Source organism: Emydura macquarii, unplaced genomic scaffold (assembly GCF_026122565.2).
Source record: "Emydura macquarii macquarii isolate MOO-44397 ecotype Brisbane River unplaced genomic scaffold, CSIRO-AGI_Emac_v2 contig_1450, whole genome shotgun sequence".
Lineage (NCBI taxonomy): Eukaryota > Metazoa > Chordata > Testudines > Chelidae > Emydura > Emydura macquarii.
The window spans coordinates 8,242-22,950 of NW_027131587.1; the positions used below are offsets into that span (position 1 = coordinate 8,242).

The following is a 14,709-nucleotide window of genomic DNA, read 5'->3' on the forward strand; positions in this document are numbered from 1 at the left end:
CCTTACCAAAGGTTTGTGTGAGACATACCTGCATTTATATGTTGTCATAAAGTTAGGCCAGAGGGCTGCAAAAAGGCATACCAGGGCCAGAGTGTGAGCCCTAGAATGCCTAAAGCCCTGGTTCCTGCAAGCAGGGGAGAGATGATTGCAGGGCAATTAGAGACACCTGGACCCAATGAAGGGCTAGTCCAGGTGTGCTTAAACCCTGCCTTCCCTAAAGGGAAAGGGGAGAAACACAGGAGGAGGAAGCTGCCAGAAGGCTGGTAGCAGATGAAGGTGACCCCCCTCCCCCCACGGCCAGGAGAGAGTGCTTCTCTGCAGCTACAGAAGGAGAAAACCCCAGGCCCCAGCCAGCAGAAGGAAGCTGGAGCAAGGTACCTCCAAGGGGAGATGGGGTTACTGGGGACTACCTGGCCCACTACAAGGGGTTGAAGCTGGCTGTTTGCCACAATGTTTATCACCCTGGAGATTTTAAATACCGTTGAGCCTTTTTTATTTGTTTGCTTTGAGCAAATAATAAACCATTTTGAAGTGTAACTGATACTATTATACTGTTGCTTTCTCAATATACATCTAAACTTGTGTGTGTGTGTGTGTGTTGAAGGTAGCCTATAGTTCAGGTTGTCCAACAGTTTCCATTAAAAGACCCTGCTTTCAGTTGCTTATAACTTTGCCAGTCTTTAACAGTTTGGACTGAAATTTTTCATGCCAGTTATCTGCCCAAGGCTGATTTTTTTTTTTTAAAAAGTGTCAGCTAAAATGGTTTAGCCATTTCTAAGAATGAGGTTAAGGAAGAACATGCTATTGGTTAATGTTGTAACAGATCAAGCATAAGATTGGGCATTAGCTGGTGTTTGATACAGACACCAGATCATACTAGAGAACATGAGTGGTTTGTAAAGCACCTATCTATCTGTAGGAAAAAGAGCTATATTATTATGGGGTATTTCAATCTGAGTGACATGCTGGAGATTTCATGATGCCAGTGCTAAAAAGTCTTTGGTATTTCCTTCTTCCTTATTCCGTCTATCCACCATATTGACAATTCTAGAACTGAAACCATATCAGATCATTTATCGTTCCCTTCAGAATGGATTAACAGGATTTATGCAGAGAATGTAACCCACATACTGATATTGATATCTTCCATTTTCAGTCAGTTTTTGAACACTAGTTCTCCTTCAGTCCTTTGAAACTTCTCTAGTGTTGTACCAATATTCAAGAAGGATAAACATTATTTAATATTTTTACCAGTGACCTAGAAGAATACAAAATCGTTACTGATAAAATTTGTAAATGACACACAGATTTGGGGAGTGGTAAATAATGAAGAGGAACTGTCACTGATATTGAGCAATCTGGATTGGTTTGAAAAACCGGGCACAAGAAAATAACGTATGTAGGCCATACTTACAGAGTGGTGGATTCCAACCTGGGAAGCAGCGAGTCTGAAAAACACTTGGGAGTCATGATGGATAATCAATGTGGATGTACCTTTTGCCGCCCCCATGAAAATTCATCCAAAGTGGGAGAAATTATAAACTTCAGAATAATCACACTTTCCACATGCTCAGTAGAGACTTCTTGGAGCTCTGCTGCTAAAGTCTCCAAAAAGCATGCTCCATCCCCAGGATACAAGAGCTGAGCAGGACTTTTCTTGAAATTGCTCCTCCCAGTTGCTGGGGGTTGCTGTGGTGCCAGACTTGAGAGCAGGGAGACTGTGTATTCAGTGCTTTCAGTACAGCCCTTGTGCTTACCCAATGAGTCTGCCTGATTCATATATACAGGAGCGAGGAATGGTATGAGGAGGGTTAAGAGCAGGAAGGAGGATAGGAGCCTGTGGCAAGAGGGGCTAGGAACTGGGACTGGAGATAGGCAGGAGCAGAGGGGAATATTAAAAGAAGATGGGGACATTATTTTTAATCAGTGAGCAATTTGGTTTGTCTTCAATGTATACACTGTTGTTTTGTAACAGCAGTGAAGCAACTGCTGATGGGTTTAACACTTCCAAATGTAAGGATGTTAAACTCCCTGTGTGCTCTGCTGACATATTTACCATACAGCATGTATATTTCCCACAAAAATATATTAAGAAGCATATGGGCAAGATACAGCAAGAATCTAATTACTCTGATCCCACAAAAATGTAAGTCAATGTGCTGTGCTCTCTCCCATCAGTTTGTTGTATCCGCCTCTCTTTTCTTGTCTTACTGTTATATTACAATACAGCTCTCTTCAGGGCAGGGACCATCTTTTTGGTATATGTATGTACAGATTATAGCACTAGGGATCACTCATCCCTGATTGAGGCTGTTAGGCACTACTATGATAAATCAGTAATAAATAATTATAGACAGTAGGTCACATTTTTGAAAAGCTGACAGGTTTTAAAATAGGAGAACCAAATACTCTGAAATAACATGCAGCCTGTGAGTGAATCTTTCTGTTGTTCTCCTTTAGAACGTATGCAAAGGACAGAGAATGTTAAATTATGGTTTTATTGATCACTCCAAATTTTTAGAGTGAGATTAGTTGCAATGAATTTGTCCCTGTGACTCCACTTTCTCCTAGTTTCTTTTTAATTACAGTGTAATAATAGAGAACAATATCATTCACAGTGGCTGACTGCAAGAGCATAAAATATAGCCAATTTCTGCAAAAAGACTTTGCACCTTCACACTTCTAGCAGAAATGGCTTTATTATGTGTATAAAAGAGATTAATGTTCTGGTTTAAATGCTCAGTGTGATGTCCTGTCCTTTGTATTATGTCTCAGTCACAGTGAGACATCTGTCTTTTGTGCAATTCCACTAGTTCAGCCCTGATTTCATCACGGGAAGTGTGTACTACAAAATTAAGTTGACTTAAGTTATGTTGGTATACAGACACTGCAGAAATGAAATTGCTTCTGCACGTCCACATTATGCTCGTTGCAGCAGTGCGCGTCCACACCACCAGGGCTTGCCACCATCTAGCACAGGGTGTTTTGAGATGTGTTTGCAATGCCTTATGGGAGCAAATGAGTCTCTCAGTGGTGACTAGGAACATGATTTCAACATCCCATAATTTTATTTGCATCCCATAATGTTTTGTGCCTCATTTCAAAAGCCCCATAAACCTGCACATCTGACTTCTGTGTGAGAAGCATGGATCCTACATAGCTCTGCATTATTGTGATGAGCATTGTGAGAATGGGACACCTGAGAACAGGTCACTTCCCTGTATGCGTGTGCAGAGCTCACCCCAGCCCTTCATCACAATGGAGAAGCAAGTGGAGATCACTGTGTGGAAATTTGCAATGCCAGATTGCTACTGATCTGTTGGGAATCAATTTGGAGTAAGGAAATCCACCATGGGGGGTTGCTGTGAAGCAAGTGTGGAAGTGCCATTAATTGTGTCCTGCTATGAAGGACTGTGACTCTGGGCAATGTGCAGGACATAGTGGATGGTTTTGCAGTTCTAGGGTATCCGAACTGCAGTGGGGCAATAGATGGCAAACATACAAATATATTGGCACACACACATAAAATATTAGAGTTTGAAGGGACCTCAGGAGGTCATCTAGTCCAACCCCCTGCTCAAAGCAGGACTAACCTCAGCTAAATCATCCCAGCCAGGGCTTTGTCAAGCCGCACCTTAAAAACTTCTAAAGATGGAGATTCCACCACCTCCCTAGGTAACCCATTCCAGTGCTTCACCACCCTCCTAGTGAAAAACTTTTTCCTAATGTCCACCCTAGACCTCCCCAACTGTAACTTGAGACCATTGCTCCTTGTTCTGTCATCTACTACCACTGAGAACAGCCTAGCTCCATCCTTCCTGGAACCCCCTTTCAGGTAGTTAAAGACTGCTATCAAATCCCCCCCTCATTCATCTCTTTTGCAGACTTAACAAGCGTAGTTCCCTCAGCCTCTCCTCATAAGTCTTGTGCTCCAGCCCCCTAATCATTTTTGTTGCCCTCCGCTGGACTCTTTCCAACTTGTCCACATCCTTTATGTAGTGGGGGGGCCCAAAACTGGATACAATACTCCAAATGCAGCCTCACCAATGCCGAATAGAGGGGAATAATCACTTCCCGTGATCTGCTGGCAATGCTCCTACTAATGCAGCCCAATTTGCTATTAGCCTTCTTGGCAACCAGGGCACACTGCTGACTCTCATCCAGCTTCTTATTCACTGTAAGCCCCAGGTCCTTTTCTGCAGAACTGCTGTCTTATCCTGTCTGTGCCCAGTCTGTAGCTGTGCATGGGATTCTTCTGTCCTAAGTGCAGGACTCTGTACTTGTCCTTGTTGAACCTCATCAGATTTCTTTTGGCCCAATCCTCCAATTTGTCTAGGTCACTCTGTATCCTATACCTACCTTCCAGGGTATCTACCACTTCCCCCTAGCTTTATGTCATCTGAAGATGAAGATGTTGAACAAAACCGGCCCCAGGACCGACCCCTGGGGCACTCCGCGTGGTACCGGCTGCCAGCTAGACATGGAGCCATTGATCACTACCCGTTGAGCCCAATGATCTGGCCAGCTCTCTATCCATTTTATAGTCCATTCATCCAACTCATACTTCTCTAACTCGCTGATAAGAATACTGTGAGAGACTGTATCAAAAGCTTTGCTAAAGTCTAGGTATATCATGTCCACCACTTTCCCCACATCCACAGAGCCAGTCACCTCTTCATAGAAAGCAATCAGGTTGGTCAGGCATGACTTGCCTTTGGTGAATCCATGTTGACAGTTCCTGATCACCTTCCTCTCTTCCAAGTGCCTTAAAATGGATTCCTTGAGGACCTGCTCCCTGAATTTTCTAGGGATTGAGTTAAGGCTGACTAGTCTGTAGTTCCCTGGATCCTCTTTCTTCCCTTTCTTGAAAATGGGCACTATATTTGCCTTTTTCCAATCATCAGGGACCTCCCCCAATTGCTATGAGCTTTCAAAGATAATAGCCAATGGCTCTGAAATCACATCAGACAACTCCCTCAGTACCCTCAGATGCATTGCATCTGGCCCCATGGACTTGTGCATGTCCAGTCTTTCCAAATAGTCCTGAACCTGTTCCTTCAGCACTGCGGGATGTTCACCTCCTCCCCATTCTGTGCTGCCCAGTGCAGTAGTCTGGGAGCTGACCTTGTTTGTGAAGACAGAGGCAAAAAAGGCATTGAATACCTCAGCTTTCTCCACATCCTCTGTCACTAGGTTGCCTCCCCCATTCTGTAAGGGGCCCCCACTTTCCCTAATCTTCCTCTTGTTGGTAACATACCTGTAGAAACCCTTCTTGTTCCCTTTCATGTCCCTGGCTAGCTACAACTCCAATTGTGCTTTGGCCTTCCTGATTTAATTCCTGCATGTTTGAGCAGTATTTTTATAATCCTCCCTAGTCATCTGACCAAATTTCCACTTCTTGTAAGCTTCTTTTTTGTGTTTAAGCTCACCAAAGACTTCTTTGTTAAGCTAAGCTGGGCGCCTACCATATTTGCTATTCTTTCTGCACATCGGGATGGTTTGTTCCTGCGTCCTCAATAAGGTTTCTTTAAAATACAGCCACTCTCTTGGATCCCTATTTTGGCATCAGACCACCTTGCCGCAGAGAACATCAACAGAAAGGGCTACTTTTCTATGGTATTGCAAGTACTGTTGGAACACCAGAGATGTTTTTACTGACATCTATGCAGGCTGGTGCATGATGCACACCTCTTTAAGAAGACAGGGCTGTTCAGAAAGCTGCAAGCAGGGACTTCCTTTCCAGACCAGAGGATTACCACTGGGGATGTTTAAATGCCAGTAGTGATCCTGGTAGACCCAGCCACCCATCCTTTGCTCCGATGGCTCTGGGAGCTGTACACCGGCCACTTCGAGAACAGCAAAGAGCGCTTTACCACCATGGTTATTGTTTCCTGCTGTGTGCTTCATAATATCTGTGAAGCAAAGGGGGAAACTTTTCCACCTCAGCGGAAGGCGGAAGTGGAATGGCCTGTGACGCTGTATGGAATATGGATGACCATCTATAATACTATTGATATCAATATTACAAAATTTCAATAAGTCTTATACAAGATATGCCATGTAAGGTATCAGTGGAAAAGTTATGGTTTGCTAAATATATCAGCTTGTTTATATGTATGTATCATCTCTGCATCGTGAATTATAAATGTGTGGTCATGACAGGGTGCTGGGCAGCGACTCCTTAGCCAGCCCTCTGCAACGCCCGCCCAAATTAAGCGAGGTAAATTGGAGCTGACTAGAGACACCTGTACCTGATTAATGAATGGGAAGCAGCTCTCAACCTAATTAGTCAGGGGTTATATACAGACCCAGGTGAAGGAAGTCAGGGGGAAGCCAGAGGGTGGAAGGTGAGCAGAGGCTCTTCCTGTCTGGTGACAGAAACTGAGAAATCCCTGAGACTGCTAGCCCAAGCTGTGTACAGCAAGAAGCTGGTGGAACTGCATGCTGCAAATAAACTGCACCAGTGATTAATGAACTGGAAGGTCTCTAAGTGATTTGTGAGCCAAGAGGAGGCAGGGGCAGAATAGCCCCTGGTGGCACACTGGTACAGTGGTATTGATATCTCCAACTTGTGTTGTGTATCTGGGTGACACCCCCAGACAGATTAGCATCAGCACTATCCAACCTACTTGATGGCCCATCAAAGGTATTCAGCTGTACAATGAACCCATTGAGAGAAGCCAGTGGTTACACCTATGAGTCAGCAGGACATGTAGGGACATACTCGGAGTCCCCTGTCCATAGGTACTTTTTCAGGCCCATGTGCTATGAGCTTGTGTTTGGGACAAAGGGTGTACAAGCCACATGGCACAGATTATAAAAAGGCAGCTGCACCTTCTCCATTTGGTATTCAATCCTTTTTTTCAATCCTTCTTTTCCTTTCTCCACTCCACTCCATCCCTGTCCATGCTGTCTGCAAGGGTGATCCTCCAAATCCAGTGCTTGATAGCTGAAGTAGCAGGGGCTTGCAGGATCTCTTGGAACATGTCATCCCATAGCCTCTTCTTTCTCTTCCTTCTCTGGGTGAGCCGCTGCACTGGTGTGGATGGAGAGACCCTCAAGGGCACATTTCCAGCTGCAAAAGACACTATGCACAGAGGTACTATTGTGAGTGTATTCACAAGATAAATGGAAACTTAGTATACTGAATTCACTCCCTTTGATACACACAAGTTACAAGCACTCCATTCTAATTTCTTCTTGGGATTCATAGAGCACAGCAGCAGTCCCAGCCATGGTGAGCACTGTCTGGGTGGGGAGGGGGCCAATTAGGACAATAAGTGGGGGGAGGGGGGGGATAGCTCAGAGGCATGAGTATATGAGTGTAAGGCAATTGAACTGAATTCTGGCACCCATTTCTATTGGTGGTGGTGGTGATTTTAGCTGATATCTGACTCCTGAGAGTAACGGAGGCTGAAAAGAAACAGCTCCTGAAGGCATCCAACTGCAGACTGGGTCCCTATACTGCTAGCCTGTGTGCTGCAATGGTGCTTGCTGAAGTGTTTGCTGAGTGGCATGGGACAGTGTCCTACCACGGAGGAAGACATAAGGCAGCCCTCACCAGAAACCTTCGGCAGAGGATTGAAGACTACCTTTAGGAAAGTTTCCTTGATATTTCTATGAAGGATTCCGTGGCCATCCCAGTACAAAGAAACAAACTGTTCTGCAAGGCCCAGTCTGCCTAGCTGCACAGGGGAATGAGAAGCAAATAGCAACTCTACCTCTTTTGCTTGTTTCGTTATCTCTTCTAGCATAAGTAAAAAAGAGCAAATGAACAGACCAGTGGTAGAAATGGGGACATCCACAAAGACTGCATGGGTGATGCAGGCGAAGGGGTATGACAGTGATCAGCGGCAGTGCCGTGTGAAAGCCAAGGAGCTGTGCCAGGCATATCAGAAGACCAGGGAGGCCTACAATCTGTATGGTATCGAGCCGCAGACCTGCTGATATTACAAATAGCTGCATGCCATACTTGGCAGAGACTCCAGCTGCACCCCACAGAGAACTGTGGATACCTCCGAGAGGCCACAGACACAGACCCCTGACATGAAAAGTGAGGAGGCAGAGGAAGAAGAGGAGGAGGAGGGATGGCGGGGTCCAGCTATGACGCAAGCCAAGATCATTTCAAGACGCCAACGCGGACTAGTCAGTCCCACCAACTAAGCACAGATGAGCCTAATGCAGAGGAAGAAACGTCAGGTAAGTGTGTGCATCCATTCTCCCTTACAGTGTTAAAATGTGAAGATGGCACCTGGCCCATCCCCAAGTTAGCAGGACATAGCGATAGAACAAACAGAGACAGAGTTATTAGCTGTTTCCTGTCAGGTTAGGCAGGGAGGGTGGCATATGGAGTAGTTTGTTCATGTACATAGTGAAGTCCCTTGTAACCTCCTGAGAGATCTGGATGAAACTTTCATGGAGGTAGTCTGCAATCCTCTGCTGAAGGTTTCTAGGGGTGGCTGCCTGATTTCTTCCTCCCCAATAGGACATTTTCCCACACCACTCCATAAAGACTTTGGCAGGCATCATTCTAGTAAACAGGCTATCGGCATATGGGCCGGGGCAGCTTAGGGACACCAGCAACAGCTGTGCTGTCTGTATCTCTGGCACCCTCAGGAGTGAGCTATCAGCTAAAATCACCCCTTTTGTGGGACATGCGGCCAGTATTCGGTGCCATTCCCTGTGCTCATTCCCATGGAAATAAGAGCTGAAAAAGTTACTGTTTTATGCAGCTGAACAAATTCCTCCTTGTTTATTGCCCCCTCCTTGTGCCTGACGGTGCTGTGCAGAGGTGCTCCACTAAGTGTCAGTAAGCGTGTCTTATTAAAAGTGTTTATGGGAACAAGGGAAGGGAGTTCTGAATCTTATCTTTCATTTACTGTTGTGACTGTAAGTACAATAATACGTCCGTCTGTTTTACCTGTAGCTGCTGCCGTTGCGGCTCTGAGGGGTGCCCCCTCCACACCCAGGGAACATCTGACCTGACTCTAATGAGGAGGGGAGAGAAGCAGACTAGGGAGAACATGTTCATGGAGATCCTGCAAGGCAGTACTGCATCGCATTGTGAACAGAGGGCCTGGAGGACGAGTACAGCTGACAGCCTGGAGAAGGACTGATTGGCCAGGAGAATGGCCCAGGAATCCCAGGAAAGGGAGATGAACCAAGATATAATGGGGCTTCTAAGGCAGCAAACACAGATGCTGCAGAGTCTTGGTGACCTCCAGGTCCAACAGGGATCACCTCCCTTTGCAGTTAATGGAGAACTCCATTTCAGCAGCTCCTGAGAGCCCTCAACACTCTACATGGCATCAGGGGTCGCAACCTTATCCCTAACACTCCACACTGGGGGCAGTAAAGAAAACCTCTGCTTCACATACCCAACCATGGCTCTCAGGTCAGGTATGTTTGGCAGCAATGGACTGAAATGGATACAAATGTTCTGTACCAGTCTCATTTTAGAGTTCTGTTCTGTTAATTTATTTTGTAAATTTGTTTTTTCAATTGCAGATTATTTTTGCACTGTCTTTGATGTGCAATAAAGTTTTTTGTTTTTTGCAAATAAATTAATATTTATTACTTCATAACATCTACTGCAGGAGGGCAAGTGTTATTCACACTACCCACTACTTGTAATTGTACAGGTCAACAGAACTCATAGGTACAGTGAAAACCACAGTGCAAGAATTATAAATGTACAGTGAGCACTGCATAACCCATAGGTCCATGAAAGGACAGATATTCCTAAATGCCCACCAAGCACTACACAATTCCTAACAGCTCCCACAACTTCGGGGCCAGGTAGAGCACAGTCCACCACAGCACATTACTGTGCTGACCACGGACGTGCTCTTTCAAGGCCTCTCTCAGCTGCATACTTCTATGCTGAACTCTTTGAATGACCCTTGTGTCTGGCTGTTCAAAGTCAGCAGACAGCTGCTCCACCTCTGCCCTCCTCCCTGGCAGCAACTTTGCCTTACAGATATTGCGCAGGATGCAGCAAGCAGCTACAACCATGGGGATTATTTTCTCACTGAGATATAATCTAATGAGTAAATACTGTCAGCGCCCCTTCAATCTCCCAAAAGCAAATTCAACTATCATTCTACCCCTGAGAAGCTGGTAGTTGAATCCTTGAGCTGTCAAGGTAGCTAGTGTACTATTTCATGAGCCAGGTGAGCAAGAAGCAGCTTCGGTTCTCCAGGATTACTACTGGCATTTCAGCATCACCAAAGGTAATCCACCAGTCAGGACAAATTGTCCCCACTTGCAGCTTCCTGAACACTCCTGTGCTCTTAAAGATCATCATGCACCTTCCCTCACCAGCCAACACTGATACCAATAAAGAGTCCCCAGTGATCCACCCACATCTGCATAACCACAGAGAAGTAGCCCTTTCTTTTTATTTACTCTGCAACAATGTGTGTTGATGCCAAAATAAGACGTGCATGTTGTTTGTCGCTCCGCCACAGTTTGGGAACCAAATAGCTGCAGATCCATCCATGTTGTCCTGCACATTGCTAAGAGTCACAGACTTGCACAATAGGATACAATTAATGCCCGGCACACTTGCATGACAGTAGCCCCCACTGTGGAGTTTCCAGCTCCAAAATGATGTGCCCACTGACTGGTTACAATCCGGCACTGGAAGCTTCCGCAGTGCGGTCACCACTCGCTTCTCCACTGTCAGCGCATCTTTCATTCTGCTGTCCCTACGCTGGAGGGCAGGGTTGAGCTCAGCACACAGAGCCAGGAGTGTGGCTTGTGCATCCAAAAGTCCTGCAGCCACTGCTCCTTCGCGCAACTCTGCATTACAATGCAATCTCACCAATCAGGGCTTATTTTCAGGCCCAGAAGCGATGCTCCCCTATCTGCAGCTGCTCTGTGAACTCCACCAACAACCTTAAATTGTTCTTTGCTATGTCAGTTAGCGGTTTATCCTCTCAGAAGTTATGTCCCCACATTGTTGTCGTACTTCCAGTGGCTCTGGAGGGTCATTTGTCCTCCCTTTGCAGCATTCATGACAATAGTGCAGAGCTGTGTGGGCTCCATGATTTTGTCGGAGATGGCAGACAGCAGTAAGAGCTGCTCGTGTTTATGAGATATTTTAACAAGGTGCAAGAATGATGGGATGGGGAAGGCATTATGGGATGGAGAAAGTTGCATGCTGAGAACGTGACCCTTTGCTCCCATCCCCATCAGCGTGACTCGTGTGTGCCCCACAACTCATTGCGAAAATTCCCCCAAAGGCATCACACCGGAGGATGGTGCATGGCACACTATCCATGGTGCACTGCACTTTGCTTTGACACAAGCATGTCTGGTGAGTATGTGAGGCGCAGATGCAAGCAGCCAAGGATGCACGTACTCGAACAATAAACTAACTGCAGCAGCTGTACCCTGACTGACGTACATTGACCACCGTTTATAGTGTAGACATGGCCAAAGACTATCATAGGTGTATGCTGACCTTTCCAGCAGGTTGGAGGGAATGTGGGCCCAGATTTACCTTAGGATGGGTAGGCCTGTGCCATCTGGAGGGGAGGTAAGACCTAGTACACCAGCGCATGAGGTATTTTTGTCACAGAAAATATATAAAACATATAACATATGTTAATTAGAATAAATAGTCTGTCTACAGCACATTCCTGCACCTCACTGACTATCTGTCCTTGTATACTCTGTGTCACGTAAGATATTTTGTAACAGCATTCATACATAAAAATTCTCTCATTTTCTTGTAAATAGGAAGACAGATTCCCTCCACATAGACTACATCCTTCTCCTTCCTGGGAAAAAATGGTGGACAAAGTGCTCCAGAAGCCGTTCGTTTTCCTAGCCCTAAATTTAATTCTCGGAAGTCTTCTTTTTGGGATATTCTACAGATGGCAAACAAAAATGATCAGTGAGTAAAGACGATATAAATAGAAGGATTTTGTGCTTCTTGGAACAGAGACCATCTTTTCTGAGTATGAAAAACATCTAACACAATGTGGGTGCAATCGTAAATATGTGGTACAAATAATACTTATAAAATATCTGATGGGCACTGCCTGACATATTCTTGGTTATCCTGGCATGTGTAGGGCAAAGAATGCCACAAAAAGCAATATTTGCCACTGAAGGTAAGTGTTTGACAATTCATGGCATGAGTCTCCCTAAGAATAATCCTCCTGCCACTCACTTCCCAGGTTCTCCTTCTAACAGGCCTTTTAATAATCATGGTAGCTTGTGTTGCAGGCCTGTAATAGTGTAGACAAGTGACAGTGAACTAGAGATTTGTGTTAATCCTGACCTGCAATTTTAGTTCCTTAGGGGGTTAATTTGAGTTCTGTGATTTTCTGAATGAAAAGAGAATTCTATGCAATTGTTTTACACTGATGGTTTATCTTCCCTTCTCGCACACAGCTTCTCTTCCAGTTCCTAAGGAAAACTGGCTAATGAGTCAAGACTATCGCAAAAACACGCTGAACTCCACCTGCCTGAAGAACAACCTCTCTCATTCACAAAGCAAACTGAATCATAATGTGGCAACACAGATCTTTGTAGAGAATAACCACAAGCTCCTCTACTGCGAGGTGCCCAAGGTGGGCTGTTCCAATTGGAAGAAAATCATCCTTCTCCTCACAATGAACCTGAGCAGAAAGGCTAAGGAAGTCCACCATGATCTCGTCCACCAGACCCCACTGATAAAGAGGCTGAGTTCTTACCCTTCTGATTACCAAGACAAATTGCTGAACAGTTATACCAAAGTGATGTTTACCAGAGATCCTCTGGAACGGTTGGTTTCAGCTTACAGAGATAAGCTTCTGCACTCTGAGCACTACTATAGTATCACTGTTGCAAATACGATCAAGGCCATGTTCAGAGAAAACAAAAATTCTACTGAAAAGGTGACTTTCCAGGAGTTTGTTAACTTTATTCTGACACAAAAACAAGACGATTTGGACATTCACTGGAAACCAATGTTTCTACTTTGTGATTCTTGCAACATTCACTATGATTTCCTGGGGAAGTTTGAGACCTTAGAGGAAGATGCTGAACTTGTTCTTAGGAATATTGGAGCCCCAGAGGGTCTGCACTACCCTAACTTTAAGAAGTATGCCTCAGAGAAACGTACGAGTGATGATATCACTCTGGAATATCTCAGGAAGCTGAGCTCAGAGCAAATTCAAAAGATCAAGCAGCTGTACCAGATGGATTTTGCTTTGTTTGACTATCCTTATGATTTGAAAATGAACCATTTTGAGACATACACTATGAACAAGTTCTTTTTTACTCAGAAAAAAATCACATGAACTTGTCTACAAAATAATTACAGCTAGTTCATGGTAACAGTCAAGCACTGTTTGGTGTTCTGTAGCTCATGGAGCTATTTATTGTAGGCACTATGAAAGATGCCCGCCTGCCTGCCTGATGCCTGCTAGAGGATTCCTGTTGGAGGCTCCTACATGGTTGCAGATGCATGCTGCTTTGTATTTTTTTATTAATTGAAATTCAAAATAATGTAGACTTAAAATGGACACTCTGAAATATCTGTGTATGGAAAGCATAAAATTCCTTGTGACCCATCCGTGCCTAGGGTAGCCACCTAAAATGCCAAGGTCAGAGAAGGCTGCAAATGGAGAACAGATTCTCCCACCTCTGGTGGGTGACACTGTAGTCAGACTTCCCAACCAGCCACAAACAATGCTCCTGATTCCCCACTGGTTATCAAGAAGCTAAAACAAAATATACACAGTCCCCTTGACTGCATTTCAATCTCTGGCTCCCAATAAGCCACTAGGTCCAGTAAAGAGATAAGTTATTTAAATCTCTGTGCTCTTTACCTGATCCCAAAGGCCAGCTCCAGTACCAGATCAATATAAGTTTGGATCTTCCCCAAAATACCACGCTGCCAGCCAATCCTTTAGTAACTAAAACTAAAGGTTTCTTATAAAAGGAAAGAAACTATGAGAGAAATGTTAAATGATTAATGCAGTCAGATACATATAAATGATTTAAAAGTCCATAGAGATCAGGTTTCCACTAGAATTGTGGAGTTTTCAGGCTTGCATCGTCCCTCTGGTGTACATCTGGTGTACTGGATGGGTCTCAGTCCTTTGTTTCACCGCTTCAGTTGCAGATGACTTGTTCCAGAGGTAGGTGAAGGCTGAAGACTGATGAATGAAGACAAAATGGATGTGGTGCAGCTGCCTTTTATGGCCTTTGGCCTTTGCCATGCTGCTTCCTTTTGGAAATTTACAGAAATAAGATGGAGTCCAGGGTCACATGAGTAAGTTGTGGAGACTCATCAGCTGAAGCCCTGGCTCCTCTCCTGGGCCCATTGTACCTGTGAGTTTCCTTAATGGGCCATTAAGCAGTCTAGTGCTGCAGCCGTCCTGTCTGGGGTGTCGTGCAGAAACACAGCACAAATTGAAATACAGATACATCAAACCTATCCATAACTTCCAATACAACTAGGACACCTGCACATAAACAATATCATGATACTTAGCAAATTGTAACCTTTTTAACAGAACCTGACATCGCATATCTCATATGAATTATTGTAATTTGACATATTGATGTTAAACCATACATAAATGGTCTCCCTAATCCAGCTAGCATCACATCCCCATCCTTTACCCCCATCATATCAAGGATCTCTGTGACTTTCATGTATATTCAAGGCAAACAGATAGCAGAAGGAAACTCTCATACAGGTGGGAC

The 14,709-nt window shown here is 44.7% G+C and overlaps 1 protein-coding gene across 1 annotated transcript; it reads left to right on the top strand.

Moving 5' to 3' along the window:
- Positions 1 to 280: 280 nt before the first annotated feature.
- Positions 281 to 13,425, top strand: LOC137156350 (carbohydrate sulfotransferase 9-like). Its single transcript, XM_067553072.1, has 3 exons — positions 281 to 374; positions 11,746 to 11,902; positions 12,406 to 13,425. Exons 2-3 carry the CDS (start codon positions 11,797 to 11,799, stop codon positions 13,293 to 13,295), a joined length of 996 nt encoding a protein of 331 aa, XP_067409173.1. The 5' UTR covers positions 281 to 374; positions 11,746 to 11,796; the 3' UTR covers positions 13,296 to 13,425.
- Positions 13,426 to 14,709: the final 1,284 nt, after the last annotated feature.

Coding starts and splice junctions, on each gene's coding strand:
- LOC137156350 (XM_067553072.1), top strand. CDS start 11,797: ATGGTGGACAAAGTGCTCCAGAAGCCGTTCGTTTTCCTAGCCCTAAAT. Junction 11,903..12,405: donor ATGGCAAACAAAAATGATCA/GTGAGTAAAGAC, acceptor TCTCGCACACAG/CTTCTCTTCCAGTTCCTAAG.